At 38.9% G+C, this 27,885-nt stretch overlaps 6 protein-coding genes across 6 annotated transcripts; 1 reads left to right on the top strand and 5 right to left on the bottom strand.

The window, feature by feature from the left end:
* Positions 1 to 2,073: 2,073 nt before the first annotated feature.
* LOC131299891 (late embryogenesis abundant protein At1g64065-like) lies at positions 2,074 to 2,742 on the bottom strand. The gene has a single exon (XM_058325463.1). The coding sequence runs from the start codon at positions 2,740 to 2,742 to the stop codon at positions 2,074 to 2,076; it is 669 nt and encodes a 222-aa protein (XP_058181446.1).
* A 3,369-nt stretch (positions 2,743 to 6,111) lies between these two features.
* On the top strand, positions 6,112 to 7,004 carry LOC131299890 (late embryogenesis abundant protein At1g64065-like). The gene is made up of 2 exons (XM_058325462.1): positions 6,112 to 6,708; positions 6,942 to 7,004. Exons 1-2 carry the CDS (start codon positions 6,112 to 6,114, stop codon positions 7,002 to 7,004), a joined length of 660 nt encoding a protein of 219 aa, XP_058181445.1.
* A 7,148-nt stretch (positions 7,005 to 14,152) lies between these two features.
* Positions 14,153 to 14,821, bottom strand: LOC131299889 (late embryogenesis abundant protein At1g64065-like). Its single transcript, XM_058325461.1, has one exon. It carries the CDS (start codon positions 14,819 to 14,821, stop codon positions 14,153 to 14,155), a length of 669 nt encoding a protein of 222 aa, XP_058181444.1.
* Positions 14,822 to 16,066: 1,245 nt separating this feature from the next.
* Positions 16,067 to 17,097, bottom strand: LOC131299888 (uncharacterized). The gene is made up of 2 exons (XM_058325460.1): positions 16,474 to 17,097; positions 16,067 to 16,189 (listed from the first exon to the last, which is right to left on the bottom strand). Exons 1-2 carry the CDS (start codon positions 17,095 to 17,097, stop codon positions 16,067 to 16,069), a joined length of 747 nt encoding a protein of 248 aa, XP_058181443.1.
* Positions 17,098 to 19,625: 2,528 nt separating this feature from the next.
* On the bottom strand, positions 19,626 to 20,276 carry LOC131299887 (uncharacterized). The gene has a single exon (XM_058325459.1). The coding sequence runs from the start codon at positions 20,274 to 20,276 to the stop codon at positions 19,626 to 19,628; it is 651 nt and encodes a 216-aa protein (XP_058181442.1).
* A 5,573-nt stretch (positions 20,277 to 25,849) lies between these two features.
* LOC131299886 (late embryogenesis abundant protein At1g64065-like) lies at positions 25,850 to 27,593 on the bottom strand. The gene is made up of 2 exons (XM_058325458.1): positions 26,992 to 27,593; positions 25,850 to 25,940 (listed from the first exon to the last, which is right to left on the bottom strand). The coding sequence occupies exons 1-2, from the start codon at positions 27,591 to 27,593 to the stop codon at positions 25,850 to 25,852; spliced, it is 693 nt and encodes a 230-aa protein (XP_058181441.1).
* Between the last annotated feature and the right edge of the window lie 292 nt (positions 27,594 to 27,885).

Here is a 27,885-nt window from a genome sequence, read left to right as displayed (position 1 = left end):
CTCCCCTTTTCCGATCGAATTGCGACGATCCAAGCCGCTCAATGTGTTCAGAACGTGATTTTAAGGGTACCCGCGAGAAATCAGCAAAAAAAATGATCGGGAATGGCTTGATCCGAGCAGTTTTTTACTGAACCGTTCAATAAAAAACTGCTCGGATCAAGACCTTTCCGATGATTTTTTTTGCTGATTTCTCGCGGGTACCCTTAAAATCACGTTCTGATCACTTTGAGCGGCTCGGATCGTCCCAATGCGATGGAAAAATGGGAGTCCCGTGCGGGATCCCTTAAGGGAACCGAACTATATATATATATATATATATATATATATATATATATATATATATATATATATATATATATATATATATATATATATATATATGGTTGAATCATAAGGTCTCTTGTACCAATTGTATGGTTCCATGCTATTGTGGCAACTGAATCCAAGTCTAAAAGAAACCTTACCCTATTGGTTCAATAATAACAAACAAACTTGCATCGTGTAAGACAATTATGTATTGTAAGATACTTTTATACGTTGTAGCGTAAGTAGTGTAAGATACTAGTATATGTTGTAGCGTAAGACGATCGATCTGATGTAAACCTTATGTTATTTAATTTGCATCGTGTTGAAATAGTCGTAGAACCGTGGACGTTGGCTTGATTGAGTGATCTACGTAAACTTGTGCCGGCCGGCCTTCTTGGGATGTGTAAGTAGTGTAAGATATTCGTATATGTTGTAGCGTAAGACGATCGATATGATGTAAACCTTATGTTATTTTGCATCGTGTTGAAATAGTCGTAGAACCGTGGACGTTGGCTTGATTGAGTGATCTACGTAAACTTGGGCCAGCCGGCCTTCTTCTCTAATGTATTACGTATGCATTTGAGTCTTATCGCGACTTAGCAACATGCTTGGGATGTGTAAGTAGTGTAAGATATTCGTATATGTTGTAGCGTAAGACGATCGATCTGATGTAAACCTTATGTTATTTTGCATCGTGTTGAAATAGTCGTAGAACCGTGGACGTTGGCTTGATTGAGTGATCTACGTAAACTTGTGCCGGCCGGCCTTCTTCTCTAATGTATTACGTATGCATTTGAGTCTTATCGCGACTTAGCAACATGCTTGGGATGTGCTCCGGTAACAATTGAAAGAATATAAACCATCAGGATTTACCGATAGAAAGAATATAAACCATCTTCTTGTATGTATTCCATTACCTTTTCCTTTGCTTGTGTTCAGGTCGGTTTTCTTTGGTCTTATGGTGTTCGGTTGGCGTCTTGCCTTCCTTGCCGTTGTTTTTTGGTGGTCTTAGATAGCTTTTGCTGGTGTGCCCTTATTCCGTTTAATCTTTGTAATCGTTTATAGAGATTAATAAAATCTTTTTGCTGTTGCAACAATATATATATATATATGGTTGAATCATAAGGTCTCTTGTACCAATTGTATGGTTCCATGCTATTGTGGCAACTGAATCCAAGTCTAAAAGAAACCTTACCCTGTTGGTTCAATAATAACAAATAAACTTGGAAGGTCTATTTCGTGAGAAAATTTTTAATGCAACGGTTATTTGCAACACTTCTTTCACGGTTATTTTTGCATCCTTAACACTATGAGGAGGACCCTTCTTTTTGGTCATTAATAGGGATGAGAAACCTCATTCCCCTTAAAATTGTATAATATTGCATCGGGAAGACAGAGTTTTGGAATCATTTTAATTACCACTACTGTAGCAAATCACTATGGGAAAATAAATACAGAGACTTCAAAAAGTAGAGAAACAAAAGAATTGGGAACTTGTTTCACAACAGCGGGCGCTGATGCTGCCCCTTTTCCTTAGTAGACGCCTATAATTGTCTGCTACAGCCCACTACTACGAGCACCACTTCTCCCTCGGCAGATGGGCCGCCGTACCTACTCTACTGCGCCTTCACAGGTCCAAGTACCTCGAACAACACGGACATCCTTGTGTCTAAAGCCGAACAAGTAATCGCATATATGAGACGTACGTTGCGGCTATAGATACAAAACACGACATAAATCCTAAAAATTTAACACTGAGTGCAGATATCAATTGCATATGATAGTCGTGATCTCCTGTGCCCCTGAAAGGATGTCCACGTAGCAATTCAGGTCTATAGTTTTCTTCTTCTTGACCCCAAACATTAGCTCCACTTTTCCATTCAATTCGGATTGGATGGTTAAAGAAATTAACCCGGTACCTATCTCAAATCCAATTAGGGAAGACATTGATAAATTGGTTGGCGAGACCAGGTTTACCGGGACGTTGATCTTTTTAGTAGACCGGAAACTAGCTTTCGATTTCGGGATAATTGCACTCCCCACTTGAATACCGTTGTCAAAGAAATACACGGTAGTGCTATCATATTTGTACGGGCCGAAATTGCTGTTCTTGATCCCCAGCACAGCGTTCATCGACACATTGAACGAAGGGCTTTTGCTTTCATTAGCGGCATCAAAAAATTGAACATTGAAATAGCCAAACGTGCCCGACTGAAACTGGATTTCGGGAGTTCTGATTTTCATAAATGTCGTTGAGAAGAGTACGATGATGATTCCGGTTAGGAAAATGACAAAGGCTACGCCATACAACAAAAGTTTCTTTCGTTTCCGGCGGCGGAGCTCATTAGAGGTTGCTTCGCCCGCCTCTTCAGCGCTCCGGGAAGAACCGTCGGCCGGTGGTGCCTTTGGATAGCCTTCTTTGTTCTCCTCAGCCATATGACTTGTCTGGGAAGATGGGTTTTTCTTTCTCGGATTGAATAACTTGAATGAGTAAGCTGTGAAGGGATTAACGAATTTGTTCTTAATGAAAGGAGAATTTTGTTGGTGGTAGTGAAAAGGGTTTGGGAGAAGTGGTACGTATTATATAGAGGGAAATTTTCAGATAGAAGTCACCTTACCTTGGAAAAGGGTTAAAAACTTAAAACAGGGGGCAAAAGGGAAGAGAAATAATTTCAATACTTTATGATTGCCAAGCGAGTCTTGCTGCTATGAAGCTTGATTTTAAGCTTATTATATTTGTAATGGTCTGATCTGATGTAATCTAACGGAATGATACCAATGTTTTCTATATTGGAGTACAATACAAAGCGACTATGGTAAAATATCTCACACACTAGTGTTCGATCTCAGTCGGCAAATTATATGGATGCATGAGATCATCTATCTATCTATCTTTATATATTATTGCAAAGAGACTTTTCGCGAAGAGAAACATGGGCGTCACTTGTGGCGCTCTAACTAATCCTTTTGGTAATGAGACAAGTAGTTAGGTCATGCAAAATTTTAAACACGTCTGATAATTTACAGAATCACTATAAGATTTACAAGTAAATTTTCCGTTGTTGGACGGGCGTGGGTTTTGCTTAACGGCTGTTGTGGGTCTTTTCAGCCGGAGGTTGGTCGTGGAAGGTTAGGGCAGGTGGTGGTCAACACGGCGGTGGTTTCGGTGTTGACGTATGGAAGTGCTCAGCTTCTGGCGTCCCAAATCGTTTGTGAGGATCAAATCGTCAGCTCCTCTGCTAATCTCGGGTACCAGCTGCTCGCGGGGTTCGCGTCTACGTCGAAACTTGCTTGCCGTCTGTTTGGTGGGTGGTGGTGGCCGTAGGTTGTGACTAAGGGTGGAGGTGGCTGGTGGTGATTTGGGCAGGTGGTGGTGTGGTTGGAGGCTGCTGGTGTGGGGGCGGCTGGTGTTGAGGATCGAGTTGGGGCTCAGGTGGTTGGTGGTGGTGGAGGTTGTGTACTACGGCGGCGGTGGCGGCGACTGTTCGTATTTTGCTGGTGATTGGAAGAGTTCTGGGCTTAGTGTTTGTTTTGGCTCTTTTTGGACAAGGCCCAGGTAGTTTCTAGGTTTATCTTTTGGGGCCTGGCCCTTTGGGTGTTGGTGGGCTTTGTCCCATCATTTTATTTTCTTTTTTTCCAACTCTTGGTTGGATTCCCCTCCCCCTCTCCCCCACTTGATTTACCCTTTGTCAATTTTTCTTATTAAAACTTGTGTTGCCTATCAAAAAAAAAAAAGATTAATTTTTCTAGTTAACAGGGTTTTGCTATATGTAGTTGATTTTTTTTAAGCTAGTCCATAATTCCACAAGCTAAGCAAATAAAGAAATTTAATGCAGTTAATTTCATGAATACGAAATTAATACGTTTAGCCCATCGGCAATGGATACATAGCACGATACCTACACCAATAAAAAATTCTTCTTTTTCTCCCATTTTTTACACATCTCTTTCAAAATGAGTGTGAGCTTTGTTCTAGCTACTGTTTTAGGTGTTCATATACGTTTTACCAAAAATTTTGGGTTTTATGGGTGTTTATAATGTATTGATTGAGTGCTCAAATAAAACGTAAACTAAAAATATTGCCACTAAAATTCCAAAAAAAAAAAAAAAAAAAGGGTGTTCAACTGCAGCCGCCATTGAAAATATGAACAGAAGTAATTTATTTTTTTATTTAGAATATTGAATGTCTTTTCCTGATAAACTAAATTTGGGGAATGGATGGAGTACTATTTAAGTTCATTTGGACTAGTTTCGAGTATGTAAAAATAATCAAAATTTAAGAAAATAACTGACGCAGCGGAATTAACAAAGAGATTAGTTGCATACTAATTAAACGAATGATAGGTACTCGTAACCACGAGCAGTTCTTGAATCCACAAGAGAAAGAGACAAAGTCTGAATAATATTGATAAAAAGCTCCATAAACATTAGGTTACAACTCCTTTTATAGGAAAAAGGTGTAACCCTAGCAAAACCCTAACTCAAAAATGAAAATTCCTAAAATTTGGGAAAAATAATAAAATTGGAAAAAGGAAAGAAAAACATGACTTTCCCAAAAAGAATCAACTCCTACGGAATTATACGTTAAAAGTTATTAACGAAACAAATATTTTTTAAAACGGCAAAAACTTCTAATTGGAGGCCTAAACGAAGGAATTAGGCCGAAAAACATCATCATTCACGACTTAGGGTGGTGAGTATTGATCGCAGCGCGAAAATAAGTCAGCCCACCAAGTTTGGGCCCAAACCGAGCTCGTCCGAAAGTTGCCAAATTGGGTAATGTGTAATTAAACAACGTTTGGACTTCCGAGGCTTCGACCGGTCCAATTGATTATAAAATTGAGCCTCCACGTGTTCTACATCAATAACAATCTGAAATTAAATGACGTGATACTATGTAGGAGCATTGATTGTAATCTACCTTAGAATAAATTTATCATAAAAATCTACTCCATCGCAATCAACCCACCTTAATTTACTCAATAACGAACGCAGAATTTTCGTTGGCTAAAGTCGTGTAAGATTTGTTCTAAGCTTTACTCAGGAACGAACGCAAAATTTTGACGTTTAGTGGGTTAAAAAACAATTAATTACTATAACATATGCAAGGCAATATTATTTTTGCCAATACAAATCATAAAAATGATTTTAATATTCGCGCCCCAATTTTTACTGATGGCGGCCCACTTTGTTTATAAGGTTACTAGTAACTTCACGTTAAAAGTGAAGCGTCATCACTAAAAAATGAAGTGCGAAAATCAGTTTCCCATAAAAATCCTCAGAAAAATAAGATCACACATTCATAAATGCATGTGTGTGTATGTATTTATTTATTTCCAATAAACCTATTCAATTACTTAAATATGGTCATCTATAATTTTAGGTGAATACAATCATGTGTATTCCTATCCACCGAAAATACAAATATTGCTAAAAATAACATGGTTTTTCAAAACTCTTTGCTGAGTGTCTCCAAAACAATCTTGGGCCGGCAAACTTACATAATTTCTAAGTCTTTCAAATAAAACTACTGATAATTCTATTAAAAATAAAAACGTGGATATGACGGTCGCCCTGACTCACCCGTCCCTTTGTCCATCCTTGTTCAGACCTTTTAGACGCTTTTAGCAACAATAAAGTATTTCCCCCTAACCATTTCCCCTGACTCAACTCTACTTCCATTTCATGAAGGAGTGTTTTCATCTGAAAATTTCCCTCTTTATATTCCACTGCTCCGTCACCTTCCCTTCACTACTACTTTCTAAGCCAACCCGGAAAACAAAAATCTATTTCCAAACAAGTTTAATGGCAAGGGAGTTTAGCGCAGGGTATCCCTCGGCAGCCCCATCCGAGCTCCGACGCCAGCACCGAAAGAAATTGTTGTTGTACGGCGTGGCCTTTGTCATTTTCCTAACCGGAATCATCGTACTCCTCTCAACAACGGTTCTGAGAATCCGAACTCCACAATTCCAGCTTAGATCCGCCACGGTTGATGCTTTCAACTCCACTATCAATGTCCAGGGAACTTCGTTTCCTGAGAAAAATAACACTACCACGCCTTCATTCAACGCAAGGATCAAAGCCGTACTTGCAGTGCAGAACACCAATTACGGCCCTTATAAATATGAAAAATCCACTATCTACTTCTTCTTCGACGGTACGCCAGTTGGGAGTGCCGAAATCCCAGGTTCAAAAGCCGGTTCTCGATCTACTGAAATATTCAATGTTGCCGTAAGCCTGGCAGACCAAGCTGGGAATAATAGCCAATTGGAAAACTATCTGACTATAGGGTTTCTACCTCTGACTAGCCGATCGACTTTGAACGGAAAGGTGGAGCTCATTATCAAGAAGAAGAAAACTGTTAATTTGGATTGTGCCATGGATATTGATATCTTGGACAAGGTACTCCAGAATGTCCAGTGCAGTGGTGTTAATTTGTATTGATATTGCATGTTTGATACGATTAACGGATTAAGTAATAGCCCCTGTTTTCGCTTTTCGATCGGCTACTACAGCCCATGTTGGTCAGTTATGGATATTCTCTCAGTTGTGTTTTGAATCATAAGATTGGCATTTTACATATGATTTCCTGGGATTGAATGTTTCACAATCAATGTCTTTCATTGCTGTTATAGGATCCTTTCATATGTCAGACATATCTAGTAGATAGGGCTGCAACCAAATTGAGTCGCTCGTGATCTTTTCGTAGTCTCGGCAATGGTAGATTATAGCTTGATTGGTTAAATTAGCAAATGAACATGAGCTTATACTTTGCATCCATAGAAATTTCAGTTTCAACACTTTTTATGTTTCTTAATTATTTCTCCAGGGTTCCGTATGTTCACTCTTGACATTAATGACTACAATAGTTTATAAGTACTTTTTGTATCAAAAAATGATAACAAAATCCAAGACAGTTTTTAAGAGTAGTATTTTAGATTGACACAAACTGTTTTTTAGAACAGTAGTGAAGATTTTATTTTGTCTTTATTTTACGATTTTTTATGCGTCGGTTAAAAATAAAGAGAATTAAGAAATAAAAAGGTAAACTCCAAACACACAAGCAATTTATAAACCAATAACTATAAGTGAATCATACAACGAAAGTTGAAGCATAAATGATTCAGTAGCTTTATTTTCAAGATATATACAAGTGTGCAAGCTAAATATAGTCGAATATTTACATGATTATTAAGTAATGCATGTTTTAATATAGTAAGATCTAATATTGTTGACTATAAAAATAAATTTTCTCGATCATGATTAATAAGGTGCCTCAGAATTGGGGGATGGTATTGTGCAGTAGTGTGCGCTGCACCGTGCTGTGCACCTCCGAGTCCGACGGCTCGGATCTCATCTCGGCAATGAACGGCTCTCGATCATTGGTTACCAAAGTCCAGTGCCTCACTAGACTAAATTTCTGGATCCGTCCCTACAATGGTGGGCCGTTGATAAGTTTATAGCTCTACAATATCGTATTTGTAGTGTAATTTGGAGCTGAAAACTAAGCGTGTTGCGAAATCGATTCTTACGGACTTCAGTATAGATACTTTTGCCTTTTTCACAGACTTGTAACTCTAGCATAACAGATATATACATCTATATAATATATGTGGTAGTGTACGTACCGTACTCGTATATATATGTAGCGTAAGACAATTATGTATTGTAAGATACTTTTATACGTTGTAGCGTAAGTAGTGTAAGATACTCGTATATGTTGTAGCGTAAGACGATCGATCTGATGTAAACCTTATGTTATTTTGCATCGTGTTGAAATAGTCGTAGAACCGTGGACGTTGTTAAAAAATGTAATTTGTAATCTTTTAGAATAATGTAGAATAAGTGTCTAAGTTAAAAATAATTAGAAGTGTGTGGAAGTAATAATTGTATTAGAAGTGTGTAGAAGTAATAATTGTATGGGTAGAATTAGATGATTCTAGAAGATGGGAGATCTTTCATGAAATTAAGCACATGTGCTTATCTCTAGACAATTCTAGAGAAGTGTAGGTTGGTAGAAGTGCTCTATAAATAGAGCCTTGTTGTACTCATTTTGTGTAATGAAAATCTACTAAAAGCCTTTCACAACTCCTCCTTATAACATCTCTCACTCATCCTTTCCCACTCTCTTGTCCAATTTACTTCAAAATATAACCAAGCACCCCAACAATTTTGGTATCAAAGCAGGCTTAACCGATCCATCCTTGTCCTTGTTTCATCCACCATGGAGACCAACTCTTCCACTTTCAACTATGCACAAAATCTCATCCCTATATTTGAGGGAGAGAACTATGACTATTGGAGCATCCAAATGCATACTTTATTTGTCTCACAAGAATTGTGGGATCTTGTTGAAAGCGGATACGAGGCACCGGCAAATGCCGAAGAAGAAGCAACTTGGACGGAAGCAAGGAAGAAGAAATTCAAGGAGAACAAGAAGAGAGATGCTTTGGCCCTCCTCAACATTCAACGTGGGGTAAGCAAATCTATCTTTCCACGAATTATGGGTGCAAAAACTTCAAAAGAAGCATGGGAGACATTAAAAATTGAATATCAAGGTTATGATAGGGTTATCTCCATTAAACTTCAAACACTTTGGAGAGACTTTGATAATCTAGCAATGAAGGAAAATGAATCCGTTCAAATGTTCTTTTCCCGAGTTGCTGGAATTATCAATCAAATTCGAAGTTATGGAGATACCCTTCCGGATAAAAGAATCGTTGAAAAGGTTCTTAGGAGTTTGCCTCCAAAGTTTGAACATGTTGTAGCCGCTATTGAAGAATCCAAGGATTTGTCTAAACTTACTCGACATGAACTAATGAGTTCTCTCGAGGCCCATGAACAAAGAATGAGCAGGTTCACAAATCAATCATTGGAGCAAGCATTTCAAAGCAAAATCAATTTTGGAGGAAAGAATCAAGAAGATCAAGAGAAGGGCTCATCTCGAGGAGGAGGCATGAACGGACAAAGACGAGGAGGCCAAAATGCATTTCAAGCTCGGAACAAAGGAAAAGGATACGACAATCAGAGAAATCCTAATGGCGGTAACTCTAACTCTTCTTGCATTATTTGCAAAAAATCTAATCATGCATCCAAAGATTGCAGATTTAAATGCAAGAGATGCAAGGTTTCTAATCATTCTGATCGAGATTGCTGGTTCAATCAAGAAAAAAACAAAGCTAATTTTTCAGAAGAAAATGAAGCTGAACACCTATTCTCTTGCATGAATGCTCAACAAGAGTCAGATAACATTTGGTATTTGGATAGTGGATGCAGTAATCATATGACAGGCGATCGTAAAAAGTTTGTGCAGCTGGATGATAAAGTTTCTTCACAAGTGAAGCTCGGAGATGGAAAGCTGCAGAATATCGAAGGAAAAGGAGTTATTGCTGTCTATACCAAGGGAGGTAACAAAAGACTAATTTCTGATGTCTTTTATGTTCCGGGGCTTACTCAAAACTTATTAAGCGTGGGGCAATTACTGCAAAAAGGCTATGCACTTAACTTTGATAGTGATGAGTGCACCATCATTGACAAAAAGAAAAATTTTAAAGTGGCAACAGTCAAAATGACTCCAAATAAAGTTTTTCCGTTAATAATGCCACTTAATGAAAATTTTGCCCTTAAAGGAGAAAAAATTGATGACTCATATTTGTGGCATCTAAGATATGGCCACTTAAATTACAAGGGCATGAGATTACTAAAGGAGAAAAATATGGTGAAAGGGCTACCAAATATTGATAAAATTGATAAAGTTCGTGAGGGATGTATATATGGAAAAATGCATAGACTACCATTTCCAAAGTTCGCTTGGAGAGCTAAAGCGCCTTTGGAATTGGTGCATTCTGATATTTTTGGCCCTACCAGAACACCATCTCTTGGTGGAAAAAGATATTTTCTCCTCTTTGTTGATGACTATACAAGGATGATGTGGCTATACATCCTTGACAAAAAATCAGAAGCTTTCTCTGTATTCCTCAAATTTCAAGCCTTGGTGGAGAGACAAAGCGGAAGACAAATAAAGACACTTCGGACAGATCGTGGTGGCGAATTCATCTACACTCCATTCATGGACTATTGCCAGGAAAAAGGAATCAAGAGGCAACTTACAATCCGGAAAACACCTCAACAAAATGGAGTGGCAGAACGAAAGAACCGGACAATTGCAGAGATGGCACGGAGCATGCTTAAAGGCAAAGGGCTTCCTAACACATTCTGGGCCGAAGCTGTCAATACTGCTGTTTTCATCCTCAACCGTTCTCCCACTAAGGCAGTTCGAAACAAGACACCATATGAGGCGTGGAGCAAAGAGAAGCCTCAGGTAAATTTTCTAAAGATTTTCGGATGCATTGCATATGCATTAGTTCCCTCAGAGAAAAGGGAAAAATTTGACGAAAAAGGGGAGAAATATATTTTCATCGGATATAGTGACGAATCCAAGGGCTATCGTCTCTATAATCCAAACACAAATAAATTTACTATTTCTCGAGATGTAATATTTGATGAAGCTGCGGCGTGGAAGTGGGAGGACAATTCCTTCCAAGAGCCAAAGCTTTTTGAGGCTGATAATGCAGGACATGAGCAAGAAGCTTTGACTCCAGACCCAGGTCCAAATCAAAGCCCACGAACCAATCCAGAGAGCTCATCGTCGGATGATCTCAATCCAATAAGAAAGGTACGTTCCTTACGAGATATATATGATTCTTGTGATTTTGCCTTCTTCACTTGTGAACCACATAATTTTGAGGAAGCAGCAAAAGAAGAAATTTGGCTAAAAGCAATGAATGAAGAAATTGCAACTATCGAGAAAAATCACACGTGGGATCTTGTGGAGCTACCAAAAGGAAAGGACGTAATCGGACTCAAATGGGTCTATAAGACAAAATACAAAGAAGATGGATCAATCCAGAAGCACAAAGCACGCTTAGTAGCAAAAGGCTACTCACAGCAGCCTGGAGTGGATTTCAATGAAACATTTGCTCCTGTCGCTCGCATGGAGACCATCAGAACAGTTCTTGCCTTGGCAGCACATCACGAGCTTCCCGTATATCAGCTCGATGTTAAATCTGCTTTTCTCAATGGTGAACTAGAAGAAGAGGTTTACGTGGAGCAACCACAAGGCTATACAGTCAAAGGAAAAGAAGGCAAAGTGTATCGACTTCGGAAGGCCCTCTACGGCTTGAAGCAAGCACCGCGAGCTTGGAATAGCAATATTGACAAGTACTTCTATCAAAGCGGATTTCAAAGAAGCCAAAGTGAACCATCCTTATATGTCAAAAAAGGAGGTACGCAAGATTTTCTCATTGTTTGCCTTTATGTTGATGATTTAATCTACACAGGCACCAATGTAGCAATGCTCGATGAATTTAAAAATGCTATGATGAAGGAATATGAGATGACAGATCTAGGCCTTATGAGATATTTTCTCGGCATTCAAGTAAGGCAGTCTAAAGGAGAGATTTTTATCTCTCAAGAAAAATATCTTGAAGACTTATTAAAGAAATTCCGCATGAGCGACTGTAAACCAGTCTCTACACCCCTCTCTTTAAATGAGAAGTTGCAATTAAATGATGGAGCGGAGAAGGTCGATGCTACGGCCTATCGAAGATTGGTTGGATCGCTAAACTATCTCACTTATACAAGGCCTGATATTGTGTATTCTGTAAATCTTATCTCGAGATTTATGCACGAGCCGAGCAAGCTACACTATGCAGCAACCAAGCGGATCCTCCGTTATCTCCAAGGGACGAAGAAATTTGGCATCAAGTATACAAAAGAGAATGACTGCAAGCTTATTGGCTACACCGATAGTGATTGGGCCGGATCAATTGACGATCGAAAGAGCACATCTGGCCAAGTATTTTGCTTGGGAACTAAAATTATATCTTGGAATTCCAAAAAACAAAAGACAATTGCCTTGTCCTCAGCAGAAGCAGAATATATTGCAGCAACAGATGCAGCATGTGAAGCTGTATGGCTCAGAAGAATACTTTCTGATATGGAGCATAAAGAAGAAGGCCCTGCAGTCATCTACTGCGATAATATGTCAGCCATAGCAATGAGCAAAAATCCAGTCTTTCATGGCAGGACAAAGCACATTGAGCTCCGACATCACTTTATCAGAGACTTAGTGCAGGAAGGAGAAATTCAGCTTGAGTTCATCAACACGAAGGAGCAGCTAGCTGACATAATGACCAAAGCAGTGGCAGCAGATAAATTCTCTCAATTTCAAGAGATCATGAAGATTACAAATTAAGGAGGAGTGTTAAAAAATGTAATTTGTAATCTTTTAGAATAATGTAGAATAAGTGTCTAAGTTAAAAATAATTAGAAGTGTGTGGAAGTAATAATTGTATTAGAAGTGTGTAGAAGTAATAATTGTATGGGTAGAATTAGATGATTCTAGAAGATGGGAGATCTTTCATGAAATTAAGCACATGTGCTTATCTCTAGACAATTCTAGAGAAGTGTAGGTTGGTAGAAGTGCTCTATAAATAGAGCCTTGTTGTACTCATTTTGTGTAATGAAAATCTACTAAAAGCCTTTCACAACTCCTCCTTATAACATCTCTCACTCATCCTTTCCCACTCTCTTGTCCAATTTACTTCAAAATATAACCAAGCACCCCAACAGACGTTGGCTTGATTGAGTGATCTACGTAAACTTGTGCCGGCCGGCCTTCTTGGGATGTGTAAGTAGTGTAAGATATTCGTATATGTTGTAGCGTAAGACGATCGATCTGATGTAAACCTTATGTTATTTAATTTGCATCGTGTTGAAATAGTCGTAGAACCGTGGACGTTGGCTTGATTGAGTGATCTACGTAAACTTGTGCCGGCCGGCCTTCTTCTCTAATGTATTACGTATGCATTTGAGTCTTATCGCGACTTAGCAACATGCTTGGGATGTGCTCCGGTAACAATTGAAAGAATATAAACCATCAGGATTTACCGATAGAAAGAATATAAACCATCTTCTTGTATGTATTCCATTACCTTTTCCTTTGCTTGTGTTCAGGTCGGTTTTCTTTGGCCTTATGGTGTTCGGTTGGCGTCTTGCCTTCCTTGCCGTTGTTTTTCGGTGGTCTTAGATAGCTTTTGCTGGTGTGCCCTTATTCCGTTTAATCTTTATAATCGTTTATAGAGATTAATAATAAAATCTTTTTGCTGTTGCAACAATATATATATATATGGTTGAATCATAAGGTCTCTTGTACCAATTGTATGGTTCCATGCTATTGTGGCAACTGAATCCAAGTCCAAAAGAAACCTTACCCTGTTGGTTCAATAATAACAAACAAACTTGGAAGGTCTATTTCGTGAGAAAATTTTTAATGCAACGGTTATTTGCAACACTTCTCTCACGGTTATTTTTGCATCCTTAACACTATGAGGAGGACCCTTCTTTATGGTCATTAATAGGGATGAGAAACCTCATTCCCCTTAAAATTGTATAATATTGCATCGGGAAGACAGAGTTTTGGAATCATTTTAATTACCACTACTGTAGCAAATCACTATGGGAAAATAAATACAGAGACTTCAAAAAGTAGAGAAACAAAAGAATTGGGAACTTGTTTCACAACAGCGGGCGCTGATGCTGCCCCTTTTCCTTAGTAGACGCCTATAATTGTCTGCTACAGCCCACTACTACGAGCACCACTTCTCCCTCGGCAGATGGGCCGCCGTACCTACTCTACTGCGCCTTCACAGGTCCAAGTACCTCGAACAACACGGACATCCTTGTGTCTAAAGCCGAACAAGTAATCGCATATATGAGACGTACGTTGCGGCTATAGATACAAAACACGACATAAATCCTAAAAATTTAACACTGAGTGCAGATATCAATTGCATATGATAGTCGTGATCTCCTGTGCCCCTGAAAGGATGTCCACGTAGCAATTCAGGTCTATAGTTTTCTTCTTCTTGACCCCAAACATTAGCTCCACTTTTCCATTCAATTCGGATTGGATGGTTAAAGAAATTAACCCGGTACCTATCTCAAATCCAATTAGGGAAGACATTGATAAATTGGTTGGCGAGACCAGGTTTACCGGGACGTTGATCTTTTTAGTAGACCGGAAACTAGCTTTCGATTTCGGGATAATTGCACTCCCCACTTGAATACCGTTGTCAAAGAAATACACGGTAGTGCTATCATATTTGTACGGGCCGAAATTGCTGTTCTTGATCCCCAGCACAGCGTTCATCGACACATTGAACGAAGGGCTTTTGCTTTCATTAGCGGCATCAAAAAATTGAACATTGAAATAGCCAAACGTGCCCGACTGAAACTGGATTTCGGGAGTTCTGATTTTCATAAATGTCGTTGAGAAGAGTACGATGATGATTCCGGTTAGGAAAATGACAAAGGCTAAGCCATACAACAAAAGTTTCTTTCGTTTCTGGCGGCGGAGCTCATTAGAGGTTGCTTTGCCCGCCTCTTCAGCGCTCCGGGAAGAACCGTCGGCCGGTGGTGCCGTTGGATAGCCTTCTTTGTTCTCCTCAGCCATATGACTTGTCTGGGAAGATGGGTTTTTCTTTCTCGGATTGAATAACTTGAATGAGTAAGCTGTGAAGGGATTAACGAATTTGTTCTTAATGAAAGGAGAATTTTGTTGGTGGTAGTGACAAGGGTTTGGGAGAAGTGGTACGTATTATATAGAGGGAAATTTTCAGATAGAAGTCACCTTACCTTGGAAAAGGGTTAAAAACTTAAAACAGGGGGCAAAAGGGAAGAGAAATAATTTCAATACTTTATGATTGCCAAACGAGTCTTGCTGCTATGAAGCTTGATTTTAAGCTTATTTTTGTAATGGTCGATCTCAGTCGGCAAATTATATGGATGAGATCATCTATCTATCTTTATATATTATTGCAAAGAGACTTTTCGCGAAGAGGAACATGGGCGTCACTTGTGGCGCTCTAACTAATCCTTTTGGTAATGAGACAAGTAGTTAGGTCATGCAAAATTTGAAACACGTCTGATAATTTACAGAATCACTATAAGATTTACAAGTAAAATTATCATCATTATATAATACCAAAAGAAGCAAGCGCGTACGTAGCACAGGAATACCGCAACATGAATGATCGATGGTTCTTCTCAAGGAGAACAAGTCAATGGAATACCGAAAGAAGGCACGCGCCATTAGATCATGTACCGACCCTACGCGATAAGAAGTTTAGCCGTGAAAATAACATCCATCACTCTCTACGCAAGGGTCGCTTTATTTCTATTCGCTTTTGCATCCTTCGAAAATTCTAACGGTTGGAGGTGTGTAGTACGGAAAAGAACGTGTAGATAATAATAGCCATATTTTGGCATTCTTTCAGTAAATTCCGTGAATGTTGACAATAAAGTTGTCACCTCTAAACTCTTTCATGTTGGCTCAACCCATGCAGCCATGCTATCGCACACGGAACACTTTAATGTAAACTCACAACCTCACTTTACAGGAGTCAAAATATGAACGGTTCAGATCACAAGAATAGACACTCGTTGGGGTTCATAATGGGCGGTGGTGGAAAAATGAGATTTAATTTTTCAGTGCCGAGTGGTACCACGAAGTGCCCGCTCGCACATTCGAACTGTCCATTACGTGTTTGAACGGCTCAGATTTGGAGAGAGAAAGTGCTGGGGTAAGAGGAGAGAGAGGGTTTCAATCCGAGCCGTCCAAAAGTGTATCGGACAGCTCGGATGCGCCGAGCGGGTACCACGTAAGATATACCCGCTCGGCACTGAAAAATCACCTCTTTCACACGACATCTAGTTCAGAGGACTTCGCATTTTTGTACGATAAGTGGGAGCTGAAATGCGAAAGTCCATTCTCTACGTGAAAGTTATATACCAGTTCAACCTCAATGTTGCCTTTAATAACCTGCAATTATGAGTAATTTAATCTGAATTCTACCTAGAAAAGGATAAGCCATTTTTTCTGTGATTTTTAAAAAGCGAGAAAGTGTTGGCTGGTGAATGTTACTGAAAGTTTTAGAAGCATTCAAAAATACATAGTTCTATTGCATCAGGAAGACAGAGTCTTGGAAGCATTTTAATTTCCAGTGATCAAATCACTTTGGGAAAAATAAATACACAACAAACGTGAAACGTCCAAAAAAACCAAAAAAAAGTGCAAGCAGACATTATTTATCAATTGCATTGGACACTCTGGAGCTCCTGCGATGATACGACGACGCCCATGGTGCAATTCAGGTCTATAGCTTTCTTCTTTTTGAACACAAGCATTAGCTCCACTTTTCCATTCAATTCAGACTGGCTGGTTAAAGGCAAAACCCCAGAAGTTATATCAATTGCCATTTGGGAGTTACTGGCTAAATTGGTCGGCGAGACCAGGTTTACTGCAACCCTGACCTTTTTGGTGGATCGGAAACTGGCCTTCGATTTCGGGACAAATGCACTCCCGACTGGAATACCCCTGTGGTAAAAATAGACGGTGGTGTTATCGTACTTATATGGGCCGAAATTGGTGTTCTTGATTGCTAGCACAGCATTCATCGTCAGATTGTATGAGGGGGTGGTTGTTGTTTGAACATTAAAAACGCTAGCGGATTGAAGCCAGAATTTGGGAGTCCGGACTTTCATAACCGTCAAAGTGAAGAGTACGATGATGCCGGTTTGAAAAATGGCGAAGGCCACGCCGTACAACAACCATTTCTTCCACTTCTTGCGACAGCGTTTGGAGGAAGTAGCTCCGAACGCCTCTTCGTCGCTCCGGGAATAATCGTTGGCGGGTGCCAACGGATAGCCTGCTTTGTACTCCTCTGCCATATGACTTGTTTGGGAGATGGTGGTTTTTTCTTTCTTGTGTTGAATTATTCGAATGCGAAAGTTGTGAAGGGAATCAGAAATTTGTTCTTGTTGTAAAGGAGAATGTTAGTAGGGAGGTGGTAGTGAAAAAGGTTTGGAAACAGTGGCATTATATACAGGGGAATTTTCAGATGAAAATCACCTCCCTTGGAAAAGGATGGAAACAGAGAAAACAGGGGAGGGAAATATTTTATGGTTGCCAAACGCGTCCTGCGTCAGCACGGCTTTGAAGCTTGACTTCGAGTTTATTTTGATTTTGGAATGTTTTAAGCTAAGGTACTTTGACTAATTAAGCAAAGAGGGCAAAAATAAATAAATAAATTGAATAAGTAACATTGAACCCAACTTATTTAAGTTACGTTCAACTTCTTAAAAAAAAAAAAAAAAAACACCCTTATTCAACGTAACTTATTTAACTTCTTCTTCTTCTCTTTCGGGAATTTTCCGGGAGTAAAACTCCTTCTAGGGCACGACCCATGAGAGGTTTTTAGGATTTTTATTTCTGATAGCTGTTTTTCGGTTAGAGCTTGTTCATCTTCTTATTGTTTGGTTACAACCATACCCGAATTATGTTCGGTCTGCTCTGCAGCATGTAATATTTCGGTCCTAGTGATGTGAATTTTTTTTCTCTTTCCTCTATTTCTGTTATGAATCCTCTTTGTAGATGTTGTGAGGCTTTCTAATTTCTGATGATAAAAAAAAAATCATCCAACGTGATTATGTCATAGGATATAAAGCATTAAATTATCCTAGTCATGGAACCTTCTATGTGGAAATGGTCAATGTTAAAACATGGTTGCCACGTGGAAAAATTAAAAAAAAAAATATGTGGTTGCCGAATGTGTATAATTGTGGTTTCTCCACTGGGTCCCATGTGGTGTCCCATTCAAAGTCATATATTGGCGAGTCTTTACTCTTTGGTCTTCCAGATGTAATTTATCCCAAAGTTTTAGTCAAATATTTCGCATTTTGGGGGACCTGGAATGCCACCTGTACTGGTTTCAATGGAAGATACAATAATATATTCGGTGAGCTATGCGATTGTTCCCCTAAATCATTCATCTTGGATTTTTTTTTCTTTGTTCAAAAAAAATTTACATTTGTTAGTTTTTCGTCAATTTTTTTAAGATTATTACTTCGTCATGATGAAAGGAATTTAAAAAGTAAAAAAATTATGATTCAAATTCAAATTTTTTTGAATAGAGACAAAAAGAAGAAAAAGTGTATAGCTCTGTTCTCGTACAATATTGTAGTGGGATTGCGCAAAAGTATCTTAGCTCTAGGATTGCAGCTAAAATACTTTAATTTGTGTAATCACGCAGTTGAAATTATACAGAAACAAAGGTACAAATACTTTTTTGCTACAGGTGACCTGGTCTACATTTTGTGTCATAACAGTATATCTTTGTCTCCTTAATTGGAATATATTTGTCCTACTAATTAGTCAGGAATCGAACAAGTCCTAAATTCAATGGGTTTTTTACGCTACGATTTAGTTAGGAATTATGTGTAAAAAACACCATCCATGATCAACTTTTAGAATTGCAAATTCTAATTAGTGTACTGTACCAGTATCATCTTTACAGGGGGAGCGTTCCAGGGACACCAACAAAATCACACAAAAAAAACACTCCATCTCAACCATTGAAACTAATGGCTGAGATTAGAAGTTCTCAAAGAAATTACTCCTGACCGGAAAGATTACTCATGGCCGCAAATAATTACTCTTAGCCGCTAATAATTACTCTTGACCACAAATAACTACTTCTGGCCGCAATTCTTTACGGCCAAGAGTAATTATTAGCGGTCAAGAGTAATTCTTCGTGAATCTCTAATCTCAGCCATTGGTTTCAATGGTTGAGATGGAGTGTCTTTTTTTGTGTTTTTGTTTGTGTCCCCGAAACGCTTCCCATCTTTATATATCTAGTAATGTAGTCAATTAATGAGTGAGAAGAAATTTAAGTTATATGATATTTTTATTGATACACTAACAACACAACATTTATCATATTGTACAACAATTTTCACAATATCCTCACGTGAAAGACAAGAAAGATAACAATCCATCCATCCATATACTAATGATGTGATGTCACATACACATGTTGTCCAATTACAGTCGTAATTGCAAAGGTTGTTGGAGGCGTAATTCATATAGTGATCCAACAATTTTTTATGATCTTTTTAACTACTTAAAAAAAAATTCCAGAGTATAGTGTCACCAAGTGGCTTTCCGCTATATTATTTGACTACAGGCTAATGACAATAGTCAATATATCTTTTATGCCTCAATTTCTAGGAAAAATTGACATAGAAAACTAACCGGTAAAATAAATTAGAATAAAAGTACACACAAAACTCGAAAAACAAATAAAAGAATAGGCATAACCAATGGGACCATGGTATAACTGTCCCTATCAAATACTCCCAAAACACATAAATCCTACAAAACACAATCCATACACACTAGTAGATGACATAGAAAACTATCACTTGCACTTGATATTCTGGAGGGCCTGTGCAGCGATGTTTACTTCCATGGTGCAATCCATGTCGACAGGCTTTTTCTTCTTGAAAATCAACATCAGCTCCACTTTCCCGCTCAATTTCGATCGGCTACTCAGAGGCACAATCCCTGAACTCATATCACTTGCCAATTGTGAATTCCCGGCTAGACTTGTAGAAGCAAGATCCACCGAGACGGTAAACTTCTTTGTTCTTCGGAATTGGGCTTTTGATTTGGGAATAACAGCACTTCCAACTTCCGTTTCGCCGTAGTAGAAATACATGGTGCTGTTGTCGTATTTGTAGGGGCCGAAATTGGTGTTCTTGATTCCAAGTGCGACGTTGGTCCTCAAATTGAACGAGTGGTTGGTTGTTTGGACAATATCAAAGGTGTCGAACGTGGCGGATCGAACCCGGAATTTGGGATTACGGACCTTCATAACTGTGAGGGAGAAGAGGGCTATGATTCCGGTCTGAAAAATCACGAAAGCTATTCCGTAGAGCAGCCATTTCTTCTGCTTTTGGCGGTGGGCTACTTTGGATTGCTCCGTGGTGGTTGCCTCTACGTCACGTTTGGATTGAGGACTATAAGATTCAGGCTGGATTGGGTGGATCTGTTGATCTTTCTCTGCCATTTAATGGCCGGATTCTTGATAAATTCAAGGAGAAGAGAAAGAGAGAAGATGGTTGAATTGCTTGAGGATGTGAAGGAGATGATGGTATTGGTGTTATGAAGTTGAGAGCATACCACCATAGGGCTATATATAAGGAGGAAAAATACCTACATACTACTACAGAAGAAGATTTGGTTGTGATTCTTTTTTTTCCAACGGTGAGGGGGTGTCGGGCCAGTTTACTCGCACCGCGACTAACCCCCTTCTCGTTTGGTCAAAAACAGATCATTCACATCCGGACTAGAAAATTTAGAAGAAATTATGCAATCTGACCCCAAGAATCAAACCTGATCAATTGAGTGGATCGAAGAGCGAACCCACCAACCAACCGAACTAGCTCTTCGAGCGGTGAGGTTCTAGAAGATGATTAATTAATAGGAGAAGGACATGTGATGCCAAGGGGTGTGTAATGAAGAAGTCAAGTTGGCCAACGTACGCGCCCCATGAATCAGTGGCGTGTGGAAAAGATAAGGTCCACTGCTTTGTCAACTTGACGCGTCTTTAATTAATTGTTTAGGATTTGATAACATGTGATTAACGGTGACGCATCAGAAGCATCTTTAGTACTCCATTATTTGAATGTATCCGTTGAGATTGGGAAATCTTTCAGCCTTCTAGATGTTTAATTAGATGCCATTTTTTACACACTGTTATAGATGGGTCTTTATATCTCGCTATTTTCTGTTAATTTTTTTACGGTTATGAATACGACCTATGCTTGTTTTAGTAAAGAGAAGACTAGCCTCGCGAAATATACGTAATTTTATGACACACGTTGTTGGTTTCATATCTTGATGTCGTGGGTCGGGCGAGCCTCTGCTTTTTTGAATGGTAATTAAATTATACATGTCGCAGTCAGCTGTTATGTGATATATTACGTATATTATAGCAATTATTATTATTATTATTATTATTCTGAGTCCCACGGAGTCACTTTGTTAATGTTATTGAGCTTTTCTTTAATTTCTACTAGTATGTTTCTACACTTGAATTCAACTAACAATTAAAATTAAGTTTAACAAGTTTTATTATTTTCAAATGGCGATGACAACTACGACTGAAGCTTTTTTTTTTGGGTAAGATAAAATTTTATTAGAAACCCATATTACACAAAATAGGGGCATATCTCTAACCAACAAAACAACCCAGACCTAAGGGACATTCCTTAGAAAAAAATATATAGAAATTAAAAGTTGACAAAAACCCTGCCTGAAATGTTCCAAGTCAAGCAAAGCAGTCTATTCACATCAGACTTCCTAATGTTCCTCCAAGAGCTCACATAGCCACGTATATCAGAGGCAACTACACTAATAATCTGATTTGGAGTAGAACTTACACGTTGAAAAATGCGCCTATTCCTCTCCCGCCACAAGTGGTAAACAACTGCGGCACAAGACAACTTCACCAAAAGAGTTTGGAGATTAGCACCACCTCTATGAACATTGATCCACTGGATCTCATTAAGCAAAGGCAAGCAAGGCCTGTGGATGCTATTTTTCACCAAGAAATATTGCCACACAGAAGTGGAGAATGGGCAACTGATAAGCCCTCGATAGTGTATATAAATGGGCTTATCGATACCAATTTTGTCCCTCTTTCATGCATAATTTACTTTAATTAGTTGATATTGCGCGGAGTTGGTGTTTTTGGCCTTTACAGGTTAAAGTAGAAAATAAGGCGTTTTGAACGCCAAGGAAATCAACCCGGGATCATCCAAAGAGCCGAGACCATGTGCACCCCGCTACCAAGTCCCAAGAATTGTTTAAAGAAGTGTCGAAGAGTGTTCGGGATGTCAAAGAGGCTGTTGGAGGCAAGAAACCAATTCGGAAGCTTTCTGCCAGCGATGTACCTGTACCGATAAAAGCTGTACCTGTACATCGCGGACAGATTTGGTTCAAAATGCTGTGAAACAAGCGATGTACCGGTACTAGGTTTGCACGATACCGGTACATCCTGGAAAAAAATCTACTTTTTGTGCCCGACTTTTGTAACTTTTTAGGGGCATTTAGGACCTTTGTAGCTCGTTTTTAAGGGGCTTTAAATACCCCCAGACCTGATGAGAGTAGGGGATCTTTCATTTTTGGACTTTCTCTCTCTACCTCCATTAATGGAGCTCCAACCTCTCTCCTCATTCAAGTCTTGAGCAAGGTTTTTAGGTGCGATCCATTTACTTCCGAAGCATTTCACCTTCATTAAAGTTGTAAGGAATCTTCTCCTCTTCGAGGATCTTGTCTTTATTTCGAATTTAATCAATGTTTAGTTTTCTCTTTATCTTTACCCTTGCTCATTTCATGTCTTCTTTCGATATGTGTGAGTAGTGTAGTAAGGTTAGGTTGTGGGATGGTTAGCATCCCGTAACCAAGGGTGTTGCTTGTTCTTCTCATGTAATTTTCTTTTTTCTAGCTTAAGCATGTGCTAGGGTCAATTTTATGTATCAAAACTTTGAGGTGTTAATCTCTTTGATCAAATGTAGGCAAGGGTTAAGCTTCTTGCCACATTTGATACTTGGAGCTATGTCCCTCTTTGTGTTTGTTAAAATGAATCAAAAGAGCCCTAGTCATGTTTAACACCGTTGTTAAGAAGAGAAGAATCGAGTTCATCCTTACGTTATGGGTGTTAATTATCCCTAAACCTAGCCTTTAGTCTAATCTCCAGTTAAAAAGCCGTAGTTAGGTTAAGTAGCCACTTTCTAAATCGCTCAGTTGGCCGTCTCAACGCCGAACTTTGGTTGGCGGTCCTAACGCTAAAAAAAAACCCTTCGTAAAGCAAACCTTCCGGCCTAGCTCCATTGGCTCCCTGTGGATTCGACCTCGGACTTCCGAGTTTATTATGCTACAACCGACCTAACCCTACGCTTGGGGCGCTCTTTATTACGACGCACTTTGGTCGAGCAAGCAGCAACCAAAGAACAAATGCTCATGTGACTCATCAGAGTTGGTACAAAGCACACATGTAGCACAATCAATAACTCCCCATTTATGCAATCGATCCCTAGTGGCAACCTACCCAAAATACACAGCCACTGGACTATAGCCCACCGCGGAACATGATGTTTAAACCAAACAACCTTATGCCAGTCAACTTCAGGAGCACTAAAGCGAAAAGCATTTCAAGCTGTCTTTATTGAAAAAATCCCAGAGGGAGACAAAAGCCAACGAATGGAATCTTCACACAACGCATTAGGCAAAAAAGAGTTCGGGGTAGAAAATAACAGAATAAATTGATATCAACAATAATAAATGATACTAAAAGACATGAAAAATCTTACGAGTATAAATTGTCCCTCCGAATTCAATCTATACAACAAGACATAGCAAAGTGTGTGCTGATCAATGCATAGTCCATTATTTTTCACTTTTTTTTCTACTGCTTATTCTCTAGAATAAAAATCTCTCCCCTTTTTCTTTTTTTTTCTTTTTTCTTTTTTCTAATAGTGTTTATTCTCTAAAACAAATATGGAAATCATACATTGATCAGCAGTTCGAGCTCATATCTCTGATATATGGACCCAACGTACGTATAGTTTGCAATTAACAATTTTAAAAGGTGTACAACATCCGCATCGTCTCACCAAATTTTGTACCAAATTAATCCTCAAAAATCACTTTTCTACTTTAGCTAGTCAATTTTTCAAAATTTCACAAAATCACGTTATTTATTCTCATTCTCTACTCAATTAAATAGTCAAATCCACCCAATTAAATATTTAAGTCTCACTCTCTTCCCCCTCTTGTTTTAGACACTTTCTGAACCAAAACCACATCCTCGCCTGTGGCCTTCAAAAGCGACCTTCTCTCATATCTCTTTGGACCTTCATCCAACCTTTTGGATCCATCTTCTCCCCTTCCAGTTTGATTTCAAGCGGCCATTGAAGCTCTCTCTCTCTCTCTCTCTCTCTCTCTCTCATCAGACGCCTATATACATATATGCGCGTATATACGAATCAGGCTCCGCCAGAAAATACTAATTAAGTAAGTAGTAGTAGTGAACAGTAACCAGACAAAGAAAACAAGTAACTGTGGCAATTTTTTTTAAAAAAAATTCAAAGTAGTGAGGGAGGAAGAAAGCCTGATAAAGGGGTGTTTTGTGGTGTTCTTCTTGGTTTTACTCGTTAGTTTAGTTTAAAGAGGCAAGTAGTGAGCCTAGTGTGGATACTCTAAAGACCGTTAATTGCAATTCATTTTAACTCTAGCTACTCAAACATTCATCTCTATCTATCTTTTAATGCTTATATTTTTAGTGGTACCAATTTTACTCTAGTAATTGGATCTAAATTATGAAAGTTACAATAATGTTAGGGAAGAGATAATGCCACGACAAAAAACTTTAATGCCACGACAGGTTGTGGTGTCTTGACCTTTATACCCTTGCAAGAACCACGATCCTGACTTTTTCTCTCTTTGGATCTTACACTTTCTTCTCGATTCTCACGTCTATCTCGCTCTCTGATTCGAAAGGAGCAAGCTCAGACTAACAACACAAGAGACCTTCAGCAAGATGGGAATTCCCAACCGACACCCTTACAGCGAGACCGAAATTCTCAACCGACACCGATTCGAGGAACTTCTGAAGATTACAGATCAAGATTTCTCTCCTGGGGGCTATGATAATATCGTCATACTTGCACTTCAAAGGTGGGAAGAGGTCGGAAAGGATAAGGACATTGAGAAACCCATCCAAAGAAGGTGATTGTGTTTCGATTTGCGATTCAGGAGATGGATAACAGAACGAGGTGTGAGAGAGCCGGACATGGAGGGGAATGAGGTGCTAGAGTCTAGAGAAGATGGAGACAAGTTGTACAAAGTTGAACATCTCTGGTCAGATTTTGATTGTCACTTGTCAGAGCTCTGTTTCTTGTAATACACAAAAAAATGGTGCTTTGTTAGTAATGAACCTAGATTATATGGTACAATACACAAAACTACACAGAGATCAAGGTGTGGAGCTTTATTGATATTGTGAAGGTTCTTCAATCCATTTAGGTTTCGTGTCCCAGAAAGGTTGGTCGGAGTTTGGGATTCGGAAGGGACGGCGGTGTTTCTTGCTTGTTGGGAGACAGTTGAGATGCTGTAGAGAGAGAGATCAAGAGGCCCATATGTGATTCCAGGGTAAAAAGGGAATATGCAAATAATGTTCGTGCCACTAAAGAATTCTGTCGTGGCATTATCATTTGCCAAACAGAGACTCATCATAAATGTTAACATAAATATTAGGAAATATTATGTTAGGAAACAGAGACTAATATTAGGAAATAGTATGTTACCATATTTTCTAGATTTCAATATTATGTTTCCTGTTTAGGCTAGGTAAATATCCATGTTTCCTTGCTATGAGTATTTCCTAGTTAGTTTAAGTTTCTTTAGTATTCATGTTTCCTAATTGGTTAGTTTTTGAGAAAAATCAGCAGCTTAGTTTTTTTGTCACCGAGACCTGTAGCCTATATAAAGGCATGTTAGGGTTATGGTTTGTACACAATCACTAATACATCATTTCGCTTTTCATAACATGGTATCAGAGTTAAATCTTAGGCGGCTTCACCTCTTGTGAAAAAAGTCTCTGTCATCTCTATCGCCCGAATCAAACCCACAGCGGTCTCCTGATCTGTCACCTGCACGTGCATCTGGACTGCACGTGAGAGGCAATTTAGACTTGTCTCACATTACTCATTTAAGTCACCCAAACTTTGTTAATATATTTTAGAGATTACTCCTTATTTTAGCTAGGATGGAACCCTTCAAAAAAAGCTAACAATAAATTTTGAGCGAGTTTACACATTCAAAATCGAATCTCTCTCATATATATACTCGTTTTGAGTTTGGTTGGAGCAAGCTGACAGTACACCACATTTGTAGAAATACAGACATTATTATAAAACTTGGTCCCAAATTATTTTCATTCCTTGTTTGGTTCGATATGCTTTCTGATCATGTTTAAAACCTGTTTAATAACATTCCTGCGTTTGATCGATATGCCTTCAACCCAGGAATGAATAATCTTTTGGTTTCGCAAAAAGTACGGGTGGGATGGAAAATTTATTACGCATTTACTTATTCCACTAAACCTTCTCAAAAAATAAGTATTTATTTTCAATTTTCAAGCTTAAGATAATGTGCTTACAAAAATAATCTTTCATTAAAAGATCTCATCGATATCAGATCCATATTGCATATTTTTAGATTTTAGTAAGCCCATTATTTTTAAGTTTGAAAATTGCAAAAAAAAAAAAATTTACTTATTTAAAAATTAGTACTTTTTTGAGTCTGTGGAACGGGAAAATTTTTGGACTTTGGGTTGGTGCTACAGCAACGTGTTGCGCACCTCCAAGCCGTCAGATCGTGCATCCAATGGTTCGGATCTCATCTCGGCAACCAACAATCAAGAGCCGTTCATTGCCGAAATGAGATCCGAGCCGTCGGATGCATGATCTGACGGCTCGGAAGTGCGCAGCACGGTACTGCACACACCACTGCACAGCACCATCCCCCAATTCAAAATTTTTATTGCATCAGGGAGATAAAGAATTAGAAGCATTAATTTTAACAAGTAGCAGAAGAAAAATTAAATTAAATGAGCACAAATGTACCAATGTAAAAGCAAGAATTAAAGAATAGGCATAACGCATGGGGACTATACATAATTCCCACAAACACAAGATCAAATAGCTATCGATATTCACTTGCATCTGACATTCTGGAGCTCCTGAGTCGAGATATTGACTTCCATGGTGCAATCCATGTCCACGGACTTCTTCTTCTTGAAGATCAGCATCAGCTCTACTTTTCCGCTCAGTTTCGATCGGCTGCTCAAAGGCACGATTCCTGAATTTATGTCACTCTCTAATTGCGAATTCGCTGCTAGGTCGGTCGAAGCAAGATCCAACGCGACGGTAAACTTTTTGGTTCTGCGGAATTGAGCTTTTGATTTGGGAATAATAGCGCTTCCGACTTCTATTTCACCGTAGTAGAAATACATGGTGCTATTGTCGTATTTGTAGGGTCCGAAATTGGTGTTCTTGATCCCAAGTGCAACATTGGTCCTAAGATTGAACGAAGGGTTGGTTGTTTGGACAACATCAAATGTGTCAAACGTTGCGGATCTCACACGGAATTTAGGATTATGGACCTTCATAACAGTTTGGGAGAAAAGGGCTATGACTCCGGCCTGAAAAATGATGAAGGCTATACCGTAGAGCAGCCATTTCTTTTGCTTTTGGCGTCGGAGCTCTTTGGACTGCTCGGTGGTGGCAGTCTCCACGTCGTGTTTGGATTGAGGCGGCATCGGGTGGACCTGTTGATCGTTCTCTGCCATCTAGAGAGAGATTAAAGAGTGAGAGTTTTGGTTGAATTGCAAAGGATGTTAATTAAAGGAGATGGATTTATGAGTTGTGAAGTTGAGAAGATGGTAACGGGCTATTTATATACGCTGAGGAAGATGTGAAACGTGTGATTCTAGAAGGCGATATTAAATTATTAACGGTTAGCAACGCCCTCCCTGAAGGTATGTCCAGGAAATTATTTAGAGGAATGTTAAGGGGTGGAATTCTGCTACAGAAAATAAGTATTTATTTTTT

The sequence above is a fragment of the Rhododendron vialii genome, chromosome 9a (genome assembly GCF_030253575.1).
Source record: "Rhododendron vialii isolate Sample 1 chromosome 9a, ASM3025357v1".
NCBI lineage: Eukaryota > Viridiplantae > Streptophyta > Magnoliopsida > Ericales > Ericaceae > Rhododendron > Rhododendron vialii.
This window is presented reverse-complemented; position numbering and strand designations above follow the sequence as displayed.